Source organism: Antedon mediterranea, chromosome 7 (genome assembly GCF_964355755.1).
Source record: "Antedon mediterranea chromosome 7, ecAntMedi1.1, whole genome shotgun sequence".
In the NCBI taxonomy this organism is placed as follows: Eukaryota; Metazoa; Echinodermata; class Crinoidea; order Comatulida; family Antedonidae; genus Antedon; species Antedon mediterranea.
Genome location: NC_092676.1, coordinates 15,940,635 through 15,961,843, shown reverse-complemented (window position 1 = coordinate 15,961,843; position 21,209 = coordinate 15,940,635). Strand labels below are relative to the sequence as shown.

At 33.0% G+C, this 21,209-nt stretch overlaps 2 protein-coding genes across 2 annotated transcripts in view; one reads left to right on the top strand and one right to left on the bottom strand.

The window, feature by feature from the left end:
- LOC140054178 (uncharacterized) overlaps window positions 1–21,209 on the top strand; it is a 145,787-nt gene that overhangs the window by 42,703 nt on the left and 81,875 nt on the right. The gene's annotated exons all lie outside the window — the stretch shown is intronic.
- On the bottom strand, window positions 591–12,602 carry LOC140054824 (uncharacterized). The gene is made up of 5 exons (XM_072099917.1): window positions 12,549–12,602; window positions 10,018–11,947; window positions 9,591–9,723; window positions 4,952–5,074; window positions 591–3,173 (listed from the first exon to the last, which is right to left on the bottom strand). Exons 2-5 carry the CDS (start codon window positions 11,941–11,943, stop codon window positions 2,548–2,550), a joined length of 2,808 nt encoding a protein of 935 aa, XP_071956018.1. The 5' UTR covers window positions 11,944–11,947; window positions 12,549–12,602; the 3' UTR covers window positions 591–2,547.

Genomic DNA, 21,209 nt, shown 5'->3' with positions numbered 1-21,209 from the left:
CACTCGATGTTGCGGCGAAACTCATGAATAACAAGTTAGAAAGAACTTGTTGAGGCTGGGCGCGGTCGAGCCTAGGTAAGAAAAAACCTAAATAAAGGACGCCGTTGTAGATATAACAAAATATATTATTACAATAATATTGATTACAATTTAAAAAAACATTGTTTTGATGAAATATAAGGTGCGTCTTATACATCGACGATATAAAAAATACCGATATTTTACTCTCAGTTGGGGGTGCGTCTTATACACAGGTGCGACTTATACACCGAAATATACGGTACATCTTCACTAGATATATATTATTACAGATATATTCTGATTTATCACTGTAATTTAATGTGTAACTATTTCTTTATTATAAGAGTATATCTTTAACCTTATTAAAAACACCACCATTAAAACCAAGCAATGTAATATTAATAGCATAACAAAAATCCTATTAATAAACATACAATTTATATTTAAATGACAAATTAATTTAAAGTTATAGACAAATCAAACCTACTACTGTAGTTATTTACAAAAACTATTACAGTATTATTACTACAGTACTCTGACTTCATTTACTTTTCATTATCAACATCCACAAAAACCTTAAGAGTTGTATTTGTACAAGATTTCTTTTCTGTTTAGGGAGAGCTGTTGAACCCACAAATGTGAAAACGACCACAAATGTGAAAACAACCACAAATGTAAAAACGCATTACCCACAAATGTGATAACGCCCACAAATGTAAAAAAGAAAAGATACTTTTTCGCCCATAAATGTAAAAAAAAATCAAATCAAATTTAGTGCTAGACTCAAACAATTTTGATCAAGTTAATATATCATGATTATATTGAGTTGTTTCAATACTTGTGTGTTCACGATACGTCTGTTAGGGTCGTCGTTAAGGCGTTGGATTATTACTATTTTGCTGCTCGTGCGTGCGATATTTCATTATTAACTTGTTTGTTTAAAGTACGTAATAGTTCAAGACGATATTTGTTATTTGCTGCGCACGCTCACGATACTACAAGGACAAGTCATATATCTATTGCTACTTGTAGTGTTTGGTTGTTAACTCGTTGGCTTACTGTTATGTACGTATTGTTCCCTCCTGGGTTTCTTATGCCTAGGTTTACCTGTGGAATAATTACACACACTTTTCGCATCACAACTTTAATTACTGATTTACACAGCAATGGGCAAATGTTTCATTAAGGAAGGATACGTTGAATAAAAATTCACTTAAGAAATGCCGTAAGCTGTTTTCAAACTATTAATCAGCCCACTATTTATTATTATTACCAAACACCAACATCATGTTTCTCGCGAAGTAGGCCGAAACGTCCATAGCGCAAAAATATACCTCCATATAATGTTTAAAAAAAAAAACGTTTTACAACTCCCTGGTTGAAACCCACCATGCAGGGAACTTGCAAGGTGATTGACACACCTTACCGTGAACCCGGAAATTACTTACCGCGCGTAGAGTTAATATTTACCGATTGAAATCAGAAAATTTCTTATAAAACCCTTTATAATATCTTCCTAAGATAGAAATATGGAACAATATCGTAATAGTGGAAACTAATGTTATCAAATCTACGTTTCGCGGTACATCTGAGATAGATAAGGTAGGTATCCAAGGCGGAGATTAGTACCGAAGTTTTTCCATTGTGCTCGCCTATGTCAGATTAACCATAATTATAGATTATTGATATTGACAAGTGCCCAGGTCAACCATAAGAAACTGCACTTATTAAACTTGCTCAGAGAGGAATAGCATTGCTTGTGTTTTATTATAAATAATATCTTATCTACAATATTTTACTGAAACACAAGCGCAAATACAATATTACAGTGCTATGTAAACACTGCAATGTTCAAAATGGTTGTAATATTATTACATTAACTGAAATGTACTGTATGTACACTTATATTTTTTTCTGGCATGTTTGAACAGATATTTTTTCTTCATTATTTTTGTGTAGAGCGCCAGTGAATGTAATTTACTACCTACAGTACTCTGTGCTATATAAATGTAGTCACAATAATTATGAATTTGAACACTAATTATGAAAAAGCGCCAAACAAATTTGACAACGTTCATTAAAGATGTACAGTATTGTTCCCCTGAAAAAATAATGTTTTTGTTGAATATGCCATTTTAATGTCACATAATAGTTGTTCACTTTGAACAAATATTGAACCAGAAAACAAATTATTTACCTGAAAAATTGTAATTTAAGACAAATTGGCTGCCTGCCAGCCAATGTGTTTTTGGTTGAAATTAACCATTTATTTTGTCATTTATTAAGTAATAACATTATTTCTTTCGTGTTTTTTTTCTACGGAAGTAATTAACTTTGTTAATATAAAACAACAAAATGGCCTATTCAAAGTCTGATTTTATTAATCTTCATTTTTCATTTTTTTTGGGGGACAATACATCTTTAACAGTTATATATATGTTATTCTATTCTAGTTACATTATTTGTATTAATTAGCTTATGTAATAATTTTGACAAATAATTCTGTACGTAATCGAAAATCTTGATTTATAATTTTGGAAAGTATAGGTTCTTTCTTAGTGTATACTGGGGAGCTGGAACCTGCTTATAACAGCCATTAGACTCATTAGCAATAGCCTGGCTTACTTCATTATTCACTTGTGTTAGGATATCTAGTATGTGATTGGTATGGTGGAATTTTTTCAAATTTTGTGTCAGCTTTGTAATGTACCATGATCCATAGGTCTTGCTCCTGTATGACACGTTGCCAGGTGCTGTGGCATATCCAAGCAGGAAATCAGCATCATCCGGGATATTCTCTGTAGGCCTAGCAGTAGGTGGAGCATCGTCTGTTTCCATATTTTGCACGTGTTGCTCAGCCCGTCTAGTTCCTTGGCAGGCTTGTAGAAAGAATAACTTTGGTTTGTTTGCTAGTGTCTTACAAAACCCTGTACGAAATGCACTAGTCATATCTATTATTTTACAAGGGACACTGTCAATGCCATAAACTTTTCCAAGGTCACCATGGGACAATATACAGCACACGAAACAATCGTACTTGGAATGATCCATTTTACGAACATCAATTATTTTATTCATCATCTGTTCGCCAGTTGCATTGCGTATCACCTCAACATCAAATCCCAAGTAGTTGAAAACATGCTTCAGATTTGCTGTTGAGGAATTAAATTAATTTAAATGTTACCAGTCCGTTAATTCAGTACAAACTAAAAAACAAACTAAACATTATTATTAAAACTAGAGGGTGAGCTCGCTTCGCTCGCTCCCCCTCTAGGAAGTGTAGACGATGGTTCTCGGAATGATAATGACTCGGGTAAAAGGTTTTAGAAGGACATTCTGGCCTGGACGATTTCGGTCGGTTACCATTATTTAAATGCTTTTGATATTCGTGAAACTAAACCTACTCACTAACCTGTTTCACAGTGTCTTAGATGATTAATAGCGTTTTACGTATAGTGTTTATTGTAGATGAAAAGTGGTAAAAAAAGTGGCGATAATTATTTTCATTGATGTTTTATTGGGGAGGTGTTCCGGGCGTTTATTCTAATAAATACCATCCTAATTGGTATAATTAATACATTATTCCGCGACACAGTGAGCTGTTTTGGCCTAAGAAGGAAGACGTTTTAGACGGCTCTCAACATGGGCAGAAGTATCCCAGGGTCCTGACGGGACACAGATAGTGCACAGTATACATAAAGTCCTGGCAGCTAACTCAACAACCCGGCTATTGGGTTTTCATTCGATTTCAAACAAAAGCTCTTATCATCTCATCAATGTGCAATACCACTCGATGTAGGAAATCATTTGTCCACAAATTCATTCATGTTTCCAACTCAACATTTCAAAGATAGTTGTTTTTTTATTCCTTCTGTAAATATAACTTGTTTACTAATATAGTTTTAATGTATTGTATTGATTTTTTAATGTTTTATATATTGTGTTTTTAAGCATGAAGGAAAAACCAATTTCATGTTCGCCTTGTTGTGTTCATGACATTGACTTATCTTATCTTATCAATTCTCTCGATGTAATTTTTATATAATTATTTCCCACAATTTACTCCTATGTTTTATGAATGTTTTATGAATATATTTAATTTGATCTTTATGTACTACTATACCTTCACACGCGCGGTCCGAAAATAAACAAATTAATAAAATGGCTACCAAGCACCAACTTAGTTGAAACAGGGAGTTGTTTTACAACTCCCGGGTTGAAACCAATGATTGACACACCTTACCGTGAACCCGGAAATTACTTCTACCTCGCGTAGAGTTAAAATTTACCGATTGAAATCAGAAAATTTCTTATAAAACCCTTTATAATATCTTCCTATGATAGAAATATCGTAATAGTGGAAACTAACGTTATCAAATCTACGTTTCGCGGTACATCTGAGATAGATAAGGTAAGTATCCAAGGCAGAGATTTGTATGAAGTTTTTCCATTGTGCTCGCCTATGTCAGAATTAACCATAATTTATATATAGATGAACATGAAGGCATTACAGTAGTCGCTATTATAACACGCCTGAGTCTATCCTTGTAGGATCTAATACTTGGACTAAATTCTAAGAATCTTTTTATTCATTTTACTGTTCTTTTGTGTGCTATATTTTTTACTATGTAATATCTAATAGATGTCAAGGAAGATAAGAAAGATGATGACATGAGAATTGATCAAGTAAAAATAAATGTGAAAAAGAAAAGTGAAGTTAAAGGCACCTGCTAAATCAGAAAGTGTTGATATAAAACCAGCTAGTCTTAAAAAGTGATCTATTTCAGTCTTTGATTGTAATTTAATTAAATACCATGGGCTAACTGTAGCTAGCTATGATACCAGGGAAGAGCTAGCTATGCTACCAGGGAAGAGTGAAGTGAAATTCCAATATTACATTTAAAGTCTCCTAAAATTGAAAGTAATATACCTTCGTCAACCTCTGAACCTTTTCTTTCTTTTAGTTGACTCTCTTTAGTAAACTGCATATTGTTTATAATGAGGCATATTCCACGTGTAGCGTGGGTCATACTGTATTCCTGAATCTGCAATCCTATTATAGTAAAAATAATAAATTAAATTAATCCTATGCAGCTTCAATGAATTTGAATAAAATTATTATGTATTTTTTTTATATCTAGGTAGTATTTATTTGATTATGCATGTCATCATACTACCCAAAAAAAATAAACGCTCCCCTAAAAACCCTTCTGAATAATAAATGCCCGGGGCGTTAATATTAGGATGAATTCGGTAAGTTACATCTAGAATTCTGAAAAAAACTGTTGAGCTCGACATTTCTATCAAAATGTGGTCAACAATACTTTCTAGCATATAAGCAAAAATACAATTACAAACAGTAAAAGGATTTGTTTTAAATCCTATAATGAAACAATTTAAAGCATACGTTATTGCATAACATTACTGTCCAAGGACAAGTTGTGTAGATATGTTTTTTGTTTGAAACAATCACGTTAGTAATGTATAGTATTTATGGTCATCTTTTAACCAAATTTTATATTAGAATGAATGTAAATATCATGTATATTTCGAACAATTTGATACAAAATTTAGTTTCTACGACCAGTACTTACAGAGACAGGAAAATGCCCTTGTATGTGGGTCAAAGGTCAAAAATGGCATTTCTGATAATTTTTGACTAAAATGCCCCATTAGACTGAATATGAATGCATGCCTTCTGAACATCTTGAAACCAAAATTGCTTACTGCGACCAGTGGTTGCCGAGATACAAGTACTTATTTATATTTGTTCATATAACCATTGACCCTGACCCTTTGACCTTTTGTAAAATTTTTAAAAATGTGTAACAAATAACAAAATGTATATTTCGAACAATTTAAGACCAAATTCAAGTGTCTACGACCAGTTACACATTAGGCGCAGGAGCCCCGGATAGCGTTACGTTTGAAAACCCCAAAAAGTGAGGTTTTCAACCATTAGCGGCATGACTGATGTGAGTGATTAATGTGTTTTACGGACGGTTTCAAGGACTATCCTACCAGTGGGTTGTTCACTGGTCAAATGATTGACACTTTGTATCACCGTTTGTAACTGGAGCTGTGACGACCTTTGTAACTGGAGCTGTGACGACCTTGCAAGAATACTAGGCCAGAATTTTTAATTGAAAAGTGCCTTGGTATTAACAATAACATGGAGATGGAAACAAATTTGTCTATCTTTCTTTCTAAAATAAATGGTCACTATAGTTTCAAACTAGGCTTAGTCCACCACATTAGTAATTACGAATCGAAACCTAAATTAAAATTGTTGGTATTCTTTGGCCGTTGTTTGATTAATTACATCTTCATGCCATGTTTTTTTTTTCTAATGATTTGGCGATACGCTCCTATATTAATTAGGCCTACTAGCAGAGGGTTTGATGAGTTTTGAAAAGTTATGGAAATGTGGTCTAACATTTAGCAATTCAGTTTTTTAAGGCCCTTCTTCCTTGTCCGAGCCTTTGGAAATATTAAAAAGTTATATTAATATAATATATTCTGTGTTTTCATGTTTTGAGAAATTGTATATCATTTCAGATGTTTCGCGCTGCGCTTTTATTTGTTTCGCGCTTCGTCTTGTTCGAGCTTCCTCCGTACAACCGATAATTAATATGATTTTTCATTTCATTTTTTGTACATTATTAACAAATAGCATACAGAACCCCATACAGAACATACCCTTCTCTGAGAAAACACTTGTGGGCGATTCCCCGAATACGACATGATGGAATAGCTTTGGAAACTTTGACTTTGGAGTAGGCCTAAATCGAAACGTCAAGCAACTCAACAGTTCTTTTCAGAACTAATATTATATTATTATATATATATATATTATATTATATATTATTATATAGGCCTACGTGGTGTACCGCAAATTTATATCAACAAATATGTAACTTGTTTAGCACGTTTAAAATGGATAGCAAAACATATTAAAAAAAAAAACCTGAATTATTTCAAACAGACAGCACATTAGTTCAAACGGATAGCACAATAGATAGCTCAATCAAATGGATATAACTATGATATAACTGTACTGTGCATTCTATACGGATTATCGGGTAGCACATTCTTTCAAATGGATAGCACATTCTTTCAAATGGATAGCACATTCTTTCAAATGGATAGCACATTATTTCAAATGGATAGCACATTAGGTAGCACAATCAAATGGATATACAGTAGTACTGTACATTATTCTATGATTATCGGGTAGCACATTCTTTCAAATGGATAGCACATTAGGCCTATTTCAAATGGATAGCACATTCTTTCAAATGGATAGCACATTATTTCAAATGGATAGCACATTATTTCAAATGGATAGCACATTGGGTAGCACAATCAAATGGATATAGTACTGTACATTATTCTATAAGGATTATCGGGTAGCACATTCTTTCAAATGGATAGCACATTAGGTAGCACAATCAAATGGATATAGTACTGTACATTATTCTATACGGATTATCGGGTAGCACATTCTTTCAAATGGATAGCACATTCTTTCAAATGGATAGCACATTGGGTAGCACAATCAAATGGATATAGTACGTGTACTGTACATTATTCTATACGGATTATCGGGTAGCACATTCTTTCAAATGGATAGCACATTATTTCAAATGGATAGCACATTAGGTAGCACAATCAAATGGATATAATTGTACTGTACATTATTCTATACGGATTATCGGGTAGCACATTCTTTCAAATGGATAGCAAATTATTTCAAATGGATAGCATGGATTTGGGTAGCACAATCAAATTGAGCACATTGGGTAACACATTGCATCAAATGGGAGCCTACTGTACAGTTATTCTATTGAATTGAATTGAAATAACCTCTTCAGTCAAAGACTGGTCTCCCAGAGGGCCCAGTTGGTGATCAGTGGCTGTGATGTACTAATACACCGGGGTAACCCCCCACTCGTCTCGAAAGATGTACTAGGTTCTTTAAAGTACACACGAGCTAGATGTGTATTCTATTATCGGGTGTAGCACATTAAAATTGAGAGGATAAGATGGACATCATAATTTATTATTAAGGGGAAAAACAGCAAATCCTTACTGAGGGGACACTCCTATAAAGCGGACATTAAGGGGACGGGGAACATTTAAGCTCAGTGCCAATGTTCACTCAATATATTTTCCATCACAAAATAACAAAAAAAACGAAATATTTATATCCATTTATCGTTATTAAATAAAAATGGATATCATGATAATTATGATACTTTGTTTGTCTTGAAAGTTTTCATTGGTGAAACGTTGCCTGCTACATTTTGAATTTCCGAGTCCAGATCAGTATTGGTATTGGTTTTCCGTGATCTATTCTAACTAATGAAACAATTTTTAGAAAATGATATATCTGATAGATATCATCTAAGTGATGTTTTACATATAAGTTATAACGTTTAACTTTTCATTCTCCATGCATTCAATTCTTTTAATATAGTTCTTGTATAACACCATATCAAGTAGTAGTAGAAATTATTGTAGGGTTTTCTTATTATTCAGTCAATTCAGTGTTTCTATACAGAAAAGAGTAGTCAGTGCATGGCCTTAACATCAATTAATTGTATAATTTGCACCCAAGGTCGAATAGCAAGAAACTCAGGTCCAGTTACATTGGTGTTCATTGGTCAATAGGAAATGAACAGCACACTTATGGGTGGTGACAAAGTTTAGTTATTGATAAATTGTCCTTGGGAAAAACACATTAGTTGGGTTGACCATGGGCTGACAGAGTTAACGACTTCGTAACGCTATCCAGGGCTCCTGCGCCTAATGAAAGATACATATATGCCCTGGGTTGTGGGTCAAAGGTTATAAATGGCATTTCCGGTCATTTTTTAATAAAATGTCCCATTAGACTGAATATAAATGTATACCTTCTGATCAATTTGAGACCAAAATTACCTTGATGTGACCAGTGGTTGTCGAGATTTAAGGACTTATTGGTGTTTGGTATTATAACCTTTCACCCTGACCTTTTGACCTTTCGCCACATTTTCAAAATGTGTAACCAAGCCAAAATTGATTTTTTGACCACCCAAAACCAATTTCTGAAGTTAAATTCTCTGGACCTCAAAGTGCACACGAAAGTTGATCTAGCTACTCGAGTATAATGTTATGATAAAAGTACTGTATACCACTACAAAAAATAATCGGCCTGAAAACAGGTATGATATTTCTACAGTATTATTAAATTTAAAAGATTTATTTAAGCTTACAAAAACAAATTACTGTATACAATTTTTTTTTAAATAGTTAAATTAGGTAAGTCATTATTAAGATATCTACCAACAGAGAATCACATTACTACATTTTAACTGAAGCTTATACTGTACATTTATCATTGTTTAATACAGTAAATGCAACAATGGAGTCAATTTTGGAATCATCATTTTAAAATGCAATTCAAATCATCTACAATGTAAATAGTGTAAACTTAGAAGCATTTAATGTTGAAATGCCATACATTATCCGTACATTAAAATACAAACTAGTACAATTTAAAATATGATTAAATTCAAGTTATTTACCTTTACATGCTTTTACAAAAGCATTTGGAGTTGTAACTGGAATGGTATCTTCAAGTGAAGCAGGTGTTTCACCTAAAAACCTCTCTGTTTTGGTGTCATCATTCAAATGAACTTCTGAATTTTCTACAAGTAGCTTTAAAAATGTAATTAAAATGTATGCTGATAATTTTGCGAAAAAAGGTTAAATGTACAAAGACCATGGTGTAAGAACAAAAGTAAAGATAGACTTTCCTAAATTTATTATAAAGACTTTCAATGTGTGATGCAAAATGTGATATTGGATCTACAGGAATGAAAGATGATAATAAAGTGATTCAAAATAATATTACAGTGTGATTTAACTTATAAAGTATGTGGGTCGCAACATAGAACCAAGACTAATTAAACAATTATTAAGGAAAGGACTTTAAAAAAAAAGTATAAGTACCTTGGCAAAAGCTGCACTTTGTATACACCAGTTTCCATTGGCAACAGAAGCAATACTTGTCAAAGCACGCTTTCTTAAGGCAATGTCTTTCATCTGTTTTGTTTCTTGTAATAGTCGCTTTGCACCTTCTAAACTTCCCATTTCTGTTGCACATGTAAACATTCTTATTGCTTTAATGCTATTTCTAGCTGCTTTCTCTCCTTTTGCTACAAATAAGTCCATGATAAGTTGACGGACATTTTCTTGATCTCTCATTTTATCCTCACCTCTGATAATGGCTAACATGTTACTGCAAACCTCAAGATTACCAATCTTCAAATTCACTTTGGCGAAACTAAAGAGAAGTTCTCTTTTTTGCTCTTCGTTTGGATTTGGTGAGCATTCATAGTGAAATGCTGTCAAGGCTCCCTGATAATAACTATAAGCAATCTCAAAGTTACCAACCTTTTCATGAAGCTTTGCATTTTCTAAGTTTGGTACAAATTTTCCTCGGCCATTTGACTTTTTGATTCTCATATCAAAATGTTTTTGTAAAAATTTGATTATTTTATCAACATACCTGTTATACTCATCTATAAATTTGATAAGTCCATTCTCAGAAGTGTACTTCACAAATGATTCAAGAGCAATATCTAGACAAACTTGTTTTCTGAAAGTTGCCTCTTCAAATAGTTTTATTGATATCAAATAATGTGCATACTGCTGGTTGATGTCAAACTTTTCAAATGGATCGTCATCAAACTCAAGGAGTAGATTATCATACAGGTCACACATTTCCTTTTGTTTCGTAAAAGAACCAAAGGTGACAGCTTGTTGTAATCTGGCTCCAACGTCCGATGGTTTGAGTGTGATGGCTCTCTCAAGACATTCTAATTGTTCTCTTGTGGCCTTCTTTTCCCGATAAAGAACTGCCTCTTGAACATAGATACAGGCTGCTTCACCGCATGTTTTTTTAGCATGTTCTATAACATTATGAGCTTCTTTAAAGTATCTGGAATCACATTTAGGCTGACTACACGTAAGGTTCTTTTTTATTCTTCTACATGTGCAACCACCCATCCGGATATAACATTGAGCAATAATACTCAATACTCTTGGTGTGGACGCATGTTCTTGTGCTTCTTTGAGTAGAGTCATTATTTTGACTACAGCAGGATCTTCCTCATTTTTAAACACAAGTTGATGGTTGTGACCTTGTTCGGTTGCTGCATTTCTTAAAGACTTTGTTTCATATTCTCTTCTGTATATGTCAGATAAGATCACCTTCGCATAGGTATGATCAGCGTCTAGTTTCAAAACTTCATCCATGATTGATTTAACATCATTCAATTCAAAACATTCATACTTTGTTAAATTGTGTGTGCGCCTTCGCCATTTTATGTGTCCAAGCAGAAACATCCACTCAACATTATGTGGACATATTTCAGTTGCATGTTTCAGCTCATCTTCACTTTCTTTGCACCTTGATAATGGTAACATTGAAAGTGCAAACCCTTTAGTTGTACAAACACTCGCATCAAATTCTGTTTTGTTGTCACCCTTGTATGCTGTAAGAAGTGCCTTCAGTTTCTCGTAACTGTCTTTCTTATGTTTGAGATTGGTTGCAAACTTGCATTTTAATGCCCAGTATATCGATTTATAACCATCTTTGATTGGTCCATCAGGTAAGTTTGATATCTCCTTCAGAGATTCTTCATTCTTTTTTTTAGCTTCTTCTATATTCTTCGTATTTCCTTTAAACTTTGATACATGTAAGTAACTTTCAAAAAGAAGAGTCTCAATGGTGAATGATCCTCTGTCTTCTCTGTGCTCTGCAATTGATTGTTTGACTGATTTAAATGATTTAGATGAATTTTCAAGATTCCAATTGACATGATATTCAACCGATTTCAGTAAATTGTCGTATTCAAAAATGTTGTGTTCCATTGTACTACTGTCAACAGAAATATTTAATAATAGTGTTTTGCATATTATTATAGTTACCTATTTTATTATTGTTATTAGTAATTTACCTTTGGATATGTATATTTATGTATTACTTATTTATTTTTATATATTTTTTTTTTTACCATGTTTAATGAGGGTGATCCATCCAGCAATTGCTTAGGGACCCTCAGAGACAAACATATACACAAGATGCTCTACATAAACTAAGTCTTATTACAAGTCTTTGGGAGTAGAGTTGTAATTTTGTCCTTAGAAAAAATTCTGACATGTGACAGGACTCGAACCCAGGACCCTTGGAGTGGTAGCCAAGCATCATAACCACCAAGACACAACTACACTCAAATATTTTAATATTGATATTTTTAACTAATTTGACTTTTGAGATCCAGAGCATGTTTCTCCAGTAATTTGACTTTGGATTTATAAATATATTACACCAATGAGTACTGTAGTCAATTTGATCATGTCAAAAAATAAATTATCTCAATTGATTGGCATAATATTCTACTTTATAGTATCACAATTTATAATACTTAGATGAGATACATACTTTGTTGTAAAACAGTATAACAATGATAACTCACCTCAATTATAGATTCTACTTTCTTTCGAAATATCTTTACCAGCAAATGTCATCAGTTCATACTCATTTATAATTTGGGAATGATCTGGAAATTCCCTGCATTATTTCTGAATGCGTGACAGTTTACACTGTTTTCTTTCTGTTATTCAAAATAGCAGTATAACAGGCATGAACAACAATAGATAATATCAATTGAGGTACCTGGCCCGACCAGTGAATAAAGAAATATGACAAAAGACAACAAATCAATAGAAAGCAAAGCTCTATCGATAGAAATGGCTTATGAATAGAGGGAAGTATAGTACAAGCCATATCATGTATGAGTTGGATAAACAAAACAGGACAAAAACTAGTTATCCTAGAGTTTTAGACCATGTAGACTGAAAACTATGTTTAAAGGAAGTAGTTTTGTAAAAAGGAATATGTATTTGGTTAGCTCTCCCAGTTTTGTGATTATGAAAATTATAATTGAAGTAAATAAATCATCAAATTTTTGGTTGGAAGGAGCGAGTTCGACCATGAAAAAGGCTGCTTTGTTCATTTTAAAACCAAAAGAGGTATGAAATGACTCCATAGATAAACAGGAATATTAAATAGAGCAGTCAATCAACAGATGAAATATTCTCTCCATTCAACGAATACAAAACATTAATTATTTATTTAACATATATAATTAGATCCTTGTCATTTTTTGGAGGATTGTGGATCACATGGTATCTATATATAAATTTACGTAAGGGCAAAATTCGGTAAATCGCGCGTTATTTCTAGAATGTTTACTCGATGGTATATAAAGTTGGTTCGTACTTTTGGTACTGATTTTAACCACCAGATGTAACCCTGTTTACTAATTAAATTGAGTTCGATAATTAGTTATTGACGATTAAAACGAATTTAGGTTCAACGATTTGCCCCAAATAGGGGTGTTTTTCGATCGCGGTATACACTGTCTAATGGATGTCCGTCTTGAAAAATACCCGCACACAATAATACGAGGATGCTTCGCATTTTCCTATCTCCTCCTACGATAATTGTTTTTAATGGCTGAAAACCGGTTGAACAGCTCGAGTACAGCATCATAATGTTGAAGACAGGCCGATTTAAAAAAAAAAATACTATTTTGATAGATTTAATATACGTTTATACAAATGTATTGATTTGCGATGAATGGAACATTCCAATCTCTGTTCCACAAGTGTCTATTCCCTCAGGCGTCGTAAAGGCAAGTACTGTATACTCATAACAGAAATTCGATCCATTTTTTTTCCAACCAACCCAACCATTTCAATCTGTGCTGCAGAGGTTGGATATACATTTTTTTAAACAGATAATGAGCTAGCGCTTTCACTCGCCGTATATTATGTACACATCTTTATTATTGCAGTTAAACCACCCACATCACCACACTTCCCTCACTGGCATGAGTAGCGTTGTAAAACCAGTAGAGGATGGGCCTACGGTACATCACATGCCCTAACTAAACGCAGAACAACTTTGGAGGGTAGGGTAGGAACCAACTTAAGTATGAATTGGCTCTAAGAAACAATTGAAAACCATTATGCCTACTAATTAAGTTGAGTTAGATAACTTAATATTTATTGACCATTAAATCGAATTTATGATTTTGCCCGAATAGAGGTGGTTTTCACAAATTGTTTTAAATTATATAAACATATACACGTCGTAGTGATGTATCGTTACATGTACTATACTATTTCAATCGACGGTGATAGTTTCAACAAAGTATTAAATCGCAATGTTTTACTGTGTATAGTGGTATATTATTTGTAAAACATGAAAACAATTAATATTTCGTTACTAAATGGATAAAGAATATATTTAAAAATTGTTCTTCTTTGCACCCATCCTCTTCCCCATCCCTCAACCCTAATGTTACATACAAAACACAAATTAAGTTTGTTTAAATTTGACTTAAACAATGTGTCTCATTTTGTGACAAGTTTCTCTTTCGGAAGTAATTCCCAGGGTGCTAATTTTAGTTGAGTACATAAATCACAGTGTCTATTTATTCGTTCCTGTAAACGACATGTATTATTGTCCTGCGGTACGTACATTTGAAATCGCCAGTTCTTTAACGCTGAAATTATTATGTATTCGATAACCATCTGTGGGCACGACCTAGATGGTACGCGAGCGAAGCGAGCGTACCATCTAGTTCAATAAATTGAACCATCATCAAGAGTGTATTTTTGTACAGTATAATAATTAACTAGAGCATCAGAAAAAAAGAAAAAGATATACATGCAAAAATACAAGTAAATTCAGTAATGCTTGTGTTCTTCATTAATGATGGTCAGAACATTTGAACAAAATGAAAATATTAACTTCAGTGCCACAATTAAAACTAATTCTTTGTTTAAAGAATTGGGGCTTCCAGAATCTATTATGTTTATTTACCTCCACCAAGGATGTATATGTAATCAATCGCGTGTGTCTGTCTGTCTGTTTGTTAGCAGGATTACTCAAAAAGTTATTGCAAGATCTTTACCAAAATGAAAATACAGATAGATATGTGGTCTGCTAGTGATAGGACAAAATTTTCAAAAGCCGGCGAGCAGTCTTAAACAGGTCTTGTACAGGTTTTTTGATGCGAGTAGTTTTAAAAAACCTATTTCTGTAACCTATTTCAACTGTAGCTTAGCTTCAAAGTATTTCTGTTGAATATTTTTCTAAGCTTGTTGCCGGCAGGAAAACAATCTTTTACTATAGCTAAAAACTTTTGCTGAATGGTGAGTTAAACCAAATTATGTTTCTGGTGCGCGATTTTGTGGGCTTCTGCTGTTCAGCATTGAACTCAAGTTGATGGTTATATCCGCTTTCTTTGAGGGCTTCTTGGTATAGGGGTACAGATGCATGAAATGTATCCTTGTCTGATGAAATGTCAGAAAGGCATCTATTTATAGCAAGTGGGATGTTGCGGATAATAGATGGAGGATGGTTGCTATCGTGGTGCACGTAGGTCGGTTTGTTATTAGGCTTAGTAAAAGGTCGGAAGATCCCTGCTCTTAGATCGAACGTTACATCCAAATAATTGACTAATTTCTTGTTAGCATCAATTGTTAGCTTGAGGTTGTTCTCCTGGAAAAAGAATATATATATATATTTCCGGAGAAATCTTATGTAGGAGAATTTTACAGTATGCGGAGGTATGTACTCTCGGAGTGGCTTTCTAGTTGTACTTAGATGTTTCATGGATTCAAAATAAAAATAAGCAATAAACAATATGAGTTGCATTTATATCTACAGCTTTATTAATACCAATAACCATTAATATTGTCAGTATAGCATTGCACAAAATGTAATGTAAATCTCAATAGTAACTACTGTACCATTGAACATTATCTATTCAAAGTTCAAAGTCACTAAATGTTAGTAAGTTCTCTAATCACTAAAATATTTTAGAATGAAAATAAAATTCCAATAAACCATCTTTTCAATGTTTTGAAGGTAAACACTTAATTTTCTTAATATTACACTTTTAAACATACAGGTGCATATCGAAAAACATTCTCTAATTTTGCGCCATGACAAGAAGCTGTGCACAACTCGTTTTTCCAACAGTTGCACGAACAACCTCATTAAATCAGTAGAATTTGAAATTAACTGATTTGTAAATAATTTCTAATCTTTTTTTAAGCCTATTTAAAATAATTACTACTATATAACATCATTATCAACATCATATAACGATCATTCTTCTGAAGAAGCTGTCCGAGCTGTCAAGCAGGTTTAGTTTCGCAAATTTTTGTTTTTTCGAAAAGAATTTAAAATTCATGAATATCCAAAACCAGATAAACATTTTTAATCTCGGTTATATCTAACTACTAAACTAGGTAAGACACATTTAATTCCAACATGATTTCTAACATAATGATCTAATGTAATCTTATTCAGGCCTTGCAATGGAAAATTGATCAGAAAATCACATAAATGTTCACCTTGTAAACTATAACCGGAAGTTAGCATTCCTTAGCAGTCATCCAGCACCACTTGTATATTTCTTCCACTATTTCTTCAATGTTAGAACACATATCTGCCCCTTTCTGACAGAAGGAAGTAACCCACAATTTCAAATATTTTTTTTTTTTTTCATATTTTTTTTTTTTTAAAGCAAGACCTAATATTTCTGATAAAAAAAAAAGTTCAACAGTCATTTGTTACAGAGATACATATCTTTAAAAAGAAGTAAACTACATGATCTTGTAATTTTCTTTATCACAAAAAGAATCAATGGCTTTTACTTCTTATGTCAGAACTGGTAAGTACAGTGTAACTATATTGTTATTCTGACAAAAAGAAGCAATGCCTTTTACTTCCTTTTATCAGAAACTGTAAGTAGTGTACTATATTTATAATTCTTACAAAAAGAAGCAATGCCTTTTACTTCCTTTTATCAGAAACTGTAAGTAGTGTACTATATTTATAATTCTGACAAAAAGAAGCAATGCATTTTACTTCCTTTTATCAGAAACTGTAAGTAGTGTACTATATTTATAATTCTTACAAAAAGAAGCAATGCCTTTTACTTCCTTTTATCAGAAACTGTAAGTAGTGTACTATATTTATAATTCTGACAAAAAGAAGCAATGCATTTTACTTCCTTTTATCAGAAACTGTAAGTAGTGTACTATATTTATAATTCTGACAAAAAGAAGCAATGCATTTTACTTCCTTTTATCAGAAACTGTAAGTAGTGTACTATATTTATAATTCTGACAAAAAGAAGCAATGCCTTTTACTTCCTTTTATCAGAAACTGTAAGTAGTGTACTATATTTATAATTCTTACAAAAAGAAGCAATGCATTTTACTTCCTTTTATCAGAAACTGTAAGTAGTGTACTATATTTATAATTCTTACAAAAGGAAGCAATGCCTTTTACTTCCTTTTATCAGAAACTCTGAGTGGTGTACTATATTTTAAATTGGGATTGAAAAGAAGCAATGGATTTTACTTCATTATGTCAGATAGTATAATATAAAAGTTCAAGAAAACTTTTTCTTATAAACAGAAAAAATCAAATTGGTATTTATTTTTGGTGGTTTTTTAAATCCTTCAAATTTGAAAACATGTCATGATATTTTTGAATAACCATACAATTGTTGATAAATATTTTAATAATCACTAATATTAATCAAATCTTGATTGTTCTGGGAAAAGGCTGAAAACTTTTCAAGCAATCAGCACATGTTAGTTTCTCCATGTGCAGAACTCTTTTTGTTCAACAATATTAATATTCTAAACAAAAATATTAATAGGTAAGTACCTTTACCTTTTTATTTTTTTTATCATTGCAACTGCAATATTCTATCATACTGCTAGGCCTATTATATTAGTTGTAGGCCTAGGCTAGGCTTATAGTATTAGTGTATTATGTAGTGCCTTACATGAACACCTAGGAACTTCAGATACAAAATTATTGAGGAAAACGTTCATTTTATACAGTGTTTCCAGAAGCTTAAAATGTGATTTTTATAGCGGCTTAGAATCAGGAACCTATCTTTTTTGTATTATTAGTAGCAAAAAAGCCACTGTAATTATAATTACTCTAAATATTCCTACAATTTAGTGGATTTATTTTTATTATTTCAGAAATGCAGAGGATAAGAATTAATTCTAGAGTGTCCACAGAGGCATGGAGGTGTGACCAACCAAATGTTGCTGATACTTCCCGTTGGTCTTACAATTTATTTGGGAACAAATGGAGAGATGCACGTTTGTTTGGGACAGTAAAAAGAAAAAATGGAAGTAAATGGATTGTCACATTTGATGTTGACGGTGAAGAACTTCCATTTGACTCAGATCATTTACTTTATGAATCACCAGATACTCCATTTCAAGATATTCCTATTAAAGGTAATGTGTGGAAAGAATGAGAATGCATTACAGCACTACTTGCCTTGACTAATGATAAATAAACAACTTTTATTTTTTTATTTTACAGCTATTCCAAATACTGAAGTCAGTGAATCTATTCCAAATACTGAAGTCAGTGAATCTATTCCAAATACTGAAGTCAGTGAATCTATTCCAAATACTGAAGTCAGTGAATCTATTCCAAATACTGAAGTCAGTGATTCTGTTGCGAATACTGAAGTCAGTGAATCTATTCCGAATATTGAAGTCAGTGAATCTATTCCGAATACTGAAGTCAGTGAATCTATTCCGAATACTGAAGTCAGTGAATCTATTCCAAATACTGAAGTCAGTGAATCTATTCCGAATACTGAAGTCAGTGAATCTATTCCAAATACTGAAGTCAGTGAATCTATTCCAAATACTGAAGTCAGTGATTCTGTTGCGAATACTGAAGTCAGTGAATCTATTTCGAATATTGAAGTCAGTGAATCTATTCCGAATACTGAAGTCAGTGAATCTAGTGTGAATACTGAAGTCAGTGAATCTATTCCGAATACTGAAGTCAATGAATCTATTCCGAATACTGAAGTCAGTGAATCTATTCTGAATACTGAAGTCAGTGAATCTATTCCGAATACTGAAGTCAATGAATCTATTCCGAATACTGAAGTCAGTGAATCTATTCCGAATACTGAAGTCAATGAATCTAGTGTGAATACTGAAGTCAGTGAATCTAGTGTGAATACTGAAGTCAGTGAATCTGTTGCGAATACTGAAGTCAGTGAATCTGTTGCGAATACTGAAGTCAGTGAATCTATTCCGAATACTGAAGTCAGTGAATCTGTTGCGAATACTGAAGTCAGTGAATCTGTTGCGAATACTGAAGTCAGTGAATCTATTCCGAATACTGAAGTCAGTGAATCTATTCCGAATACTGAAGTCAGTGAATTTGTTGCGAATACTGAAGTCAGTGAATCTAGTGTGAATATTGAAGTCAGTGAATCTAGTGTGAATACTGAAGTCGGTGAATCTATTCCGAATACTGAAGTCGGTGAATCTATTCCGAATACCGAATTAGATGAGTCTCTGAATATTGGCGCGAATGAATCTATTTTCAATATTGAAATTAATGCAAGTATTCTTGATTTTATGTCAAATATTGAAGCCACTGAATCTATTCTGATTGAAATTGATCCAAATACTTTAAATGTTGACGGCAATGAATCTATTCTGAATACCGAAACTGGTATTCCAAATATTGAAGTAGATGAATCTATTCGTAACATTGACACTGATGAATCTGTCAATAGTGAAGCTGGTGGAAGTACAGATTTGGATCATACTGCGTCTGACATGGATGAGGCCCTTTCAAAGCATCCATTATTACCTCCTTGTCAATGTTCGCAAAAGAAATGCTATACAAAATTAGATCTTGAAAATCGGAAACAAATTCACATTGCATTTTGGCAGCTCTCCTACAATGAACGTAAATCATGGATTTTTAACCACATTGAACAAATTAAACCAAAACGGCCATTGAAACATCAGACCAAAAATGTAACCAGACATTTTTGGTTACCCGGTATAGTACCTCCTGAAAAGGTGTTTGTTTGTAAATGCATGTTTCTGCACACTATTGGTCATAGAAGTGATAAAGTGGTAACTACTGCACTAAAAACAACATCAGCCATGGGTTTAACTCTCAAAGATAAGAGAGGCAAACATAATCCTAAGCACAAAATATCAGAAGATCAAAACAAATTCATGGTTAACCACATAATGTCATTTCATCCACATATCTCTCATTACCGTCGTGAACATGCCCCAAATCGCTTATATTTACCAAGTGAATTGACAATTAATATAATGTATGCTGATTATCAGGAGGAATGCAGGAAACAGGAACAAAGATGTCTAAGCTATGTATCGTATACAAGAGCAATTACTTCACTCAATATCAGTTTTGCAAAGCTTGGCACTGAAGACTGTGAGATATGTGGGGAACATAAACTCCATGTAAGTAGTTCTAAAGAAAATGATGATGTAAGAAGGCAGAAGAAACAGAAATTCAATGAGGACATTAAAGTATGTTCTGATAATCAGTGTGCGAAGTGTTCATTTTGGTTAAAACATAAACAAAATTATGATAAAACAAGGGAAGCTTACAAAATTGATAAAAGTTCAGTTCAAGAAGACAAAAATACATTATACTTATCAACCGACATGCAGAAAGTGATTCTCATTCCACGGTTGCCTGGTTATAAGGTATGCCTTTTCACAAGGCGTTTAGTTGTGATTAATCAAACTTTTGCCCCAATCAACAAACACTCTGTTCATAAAAAAGAAGCACTAGGCATCCTATGGCACGAAGGTCTATCAGGCAGGAATGATGAAGATGTGACAAGTGCTTTTGTGAAAGCCATTGATAATGTCAACTTTAGGAACCACTTTAACTTTGTCATTTGGATGGATAATTGTGCTGGTCAGAACAAGAATTGGACATTATATACTGCTTTAGTTCATTTAGTAAATACACCTCATGGGCCAAACAAAATTGCGCTAAAATACTTCACTGTAGGGCACACATTTATGTCTGCTGACAGTTTCCACCGCCAGGTGGAAAAAGAAATGAATGAAATGAAGGAAGTCGGAGACTGGAATGATTTTGTGATGTGTGTCCAGAATGCTGGCAAAGTCTATGAAATGAAAGTTGAAGATTTTATTTGTTATGAAAGCGGCCTAAGCCAAAGTAGGAAATCAAAGGAAACTAGGCCACTCCTAGA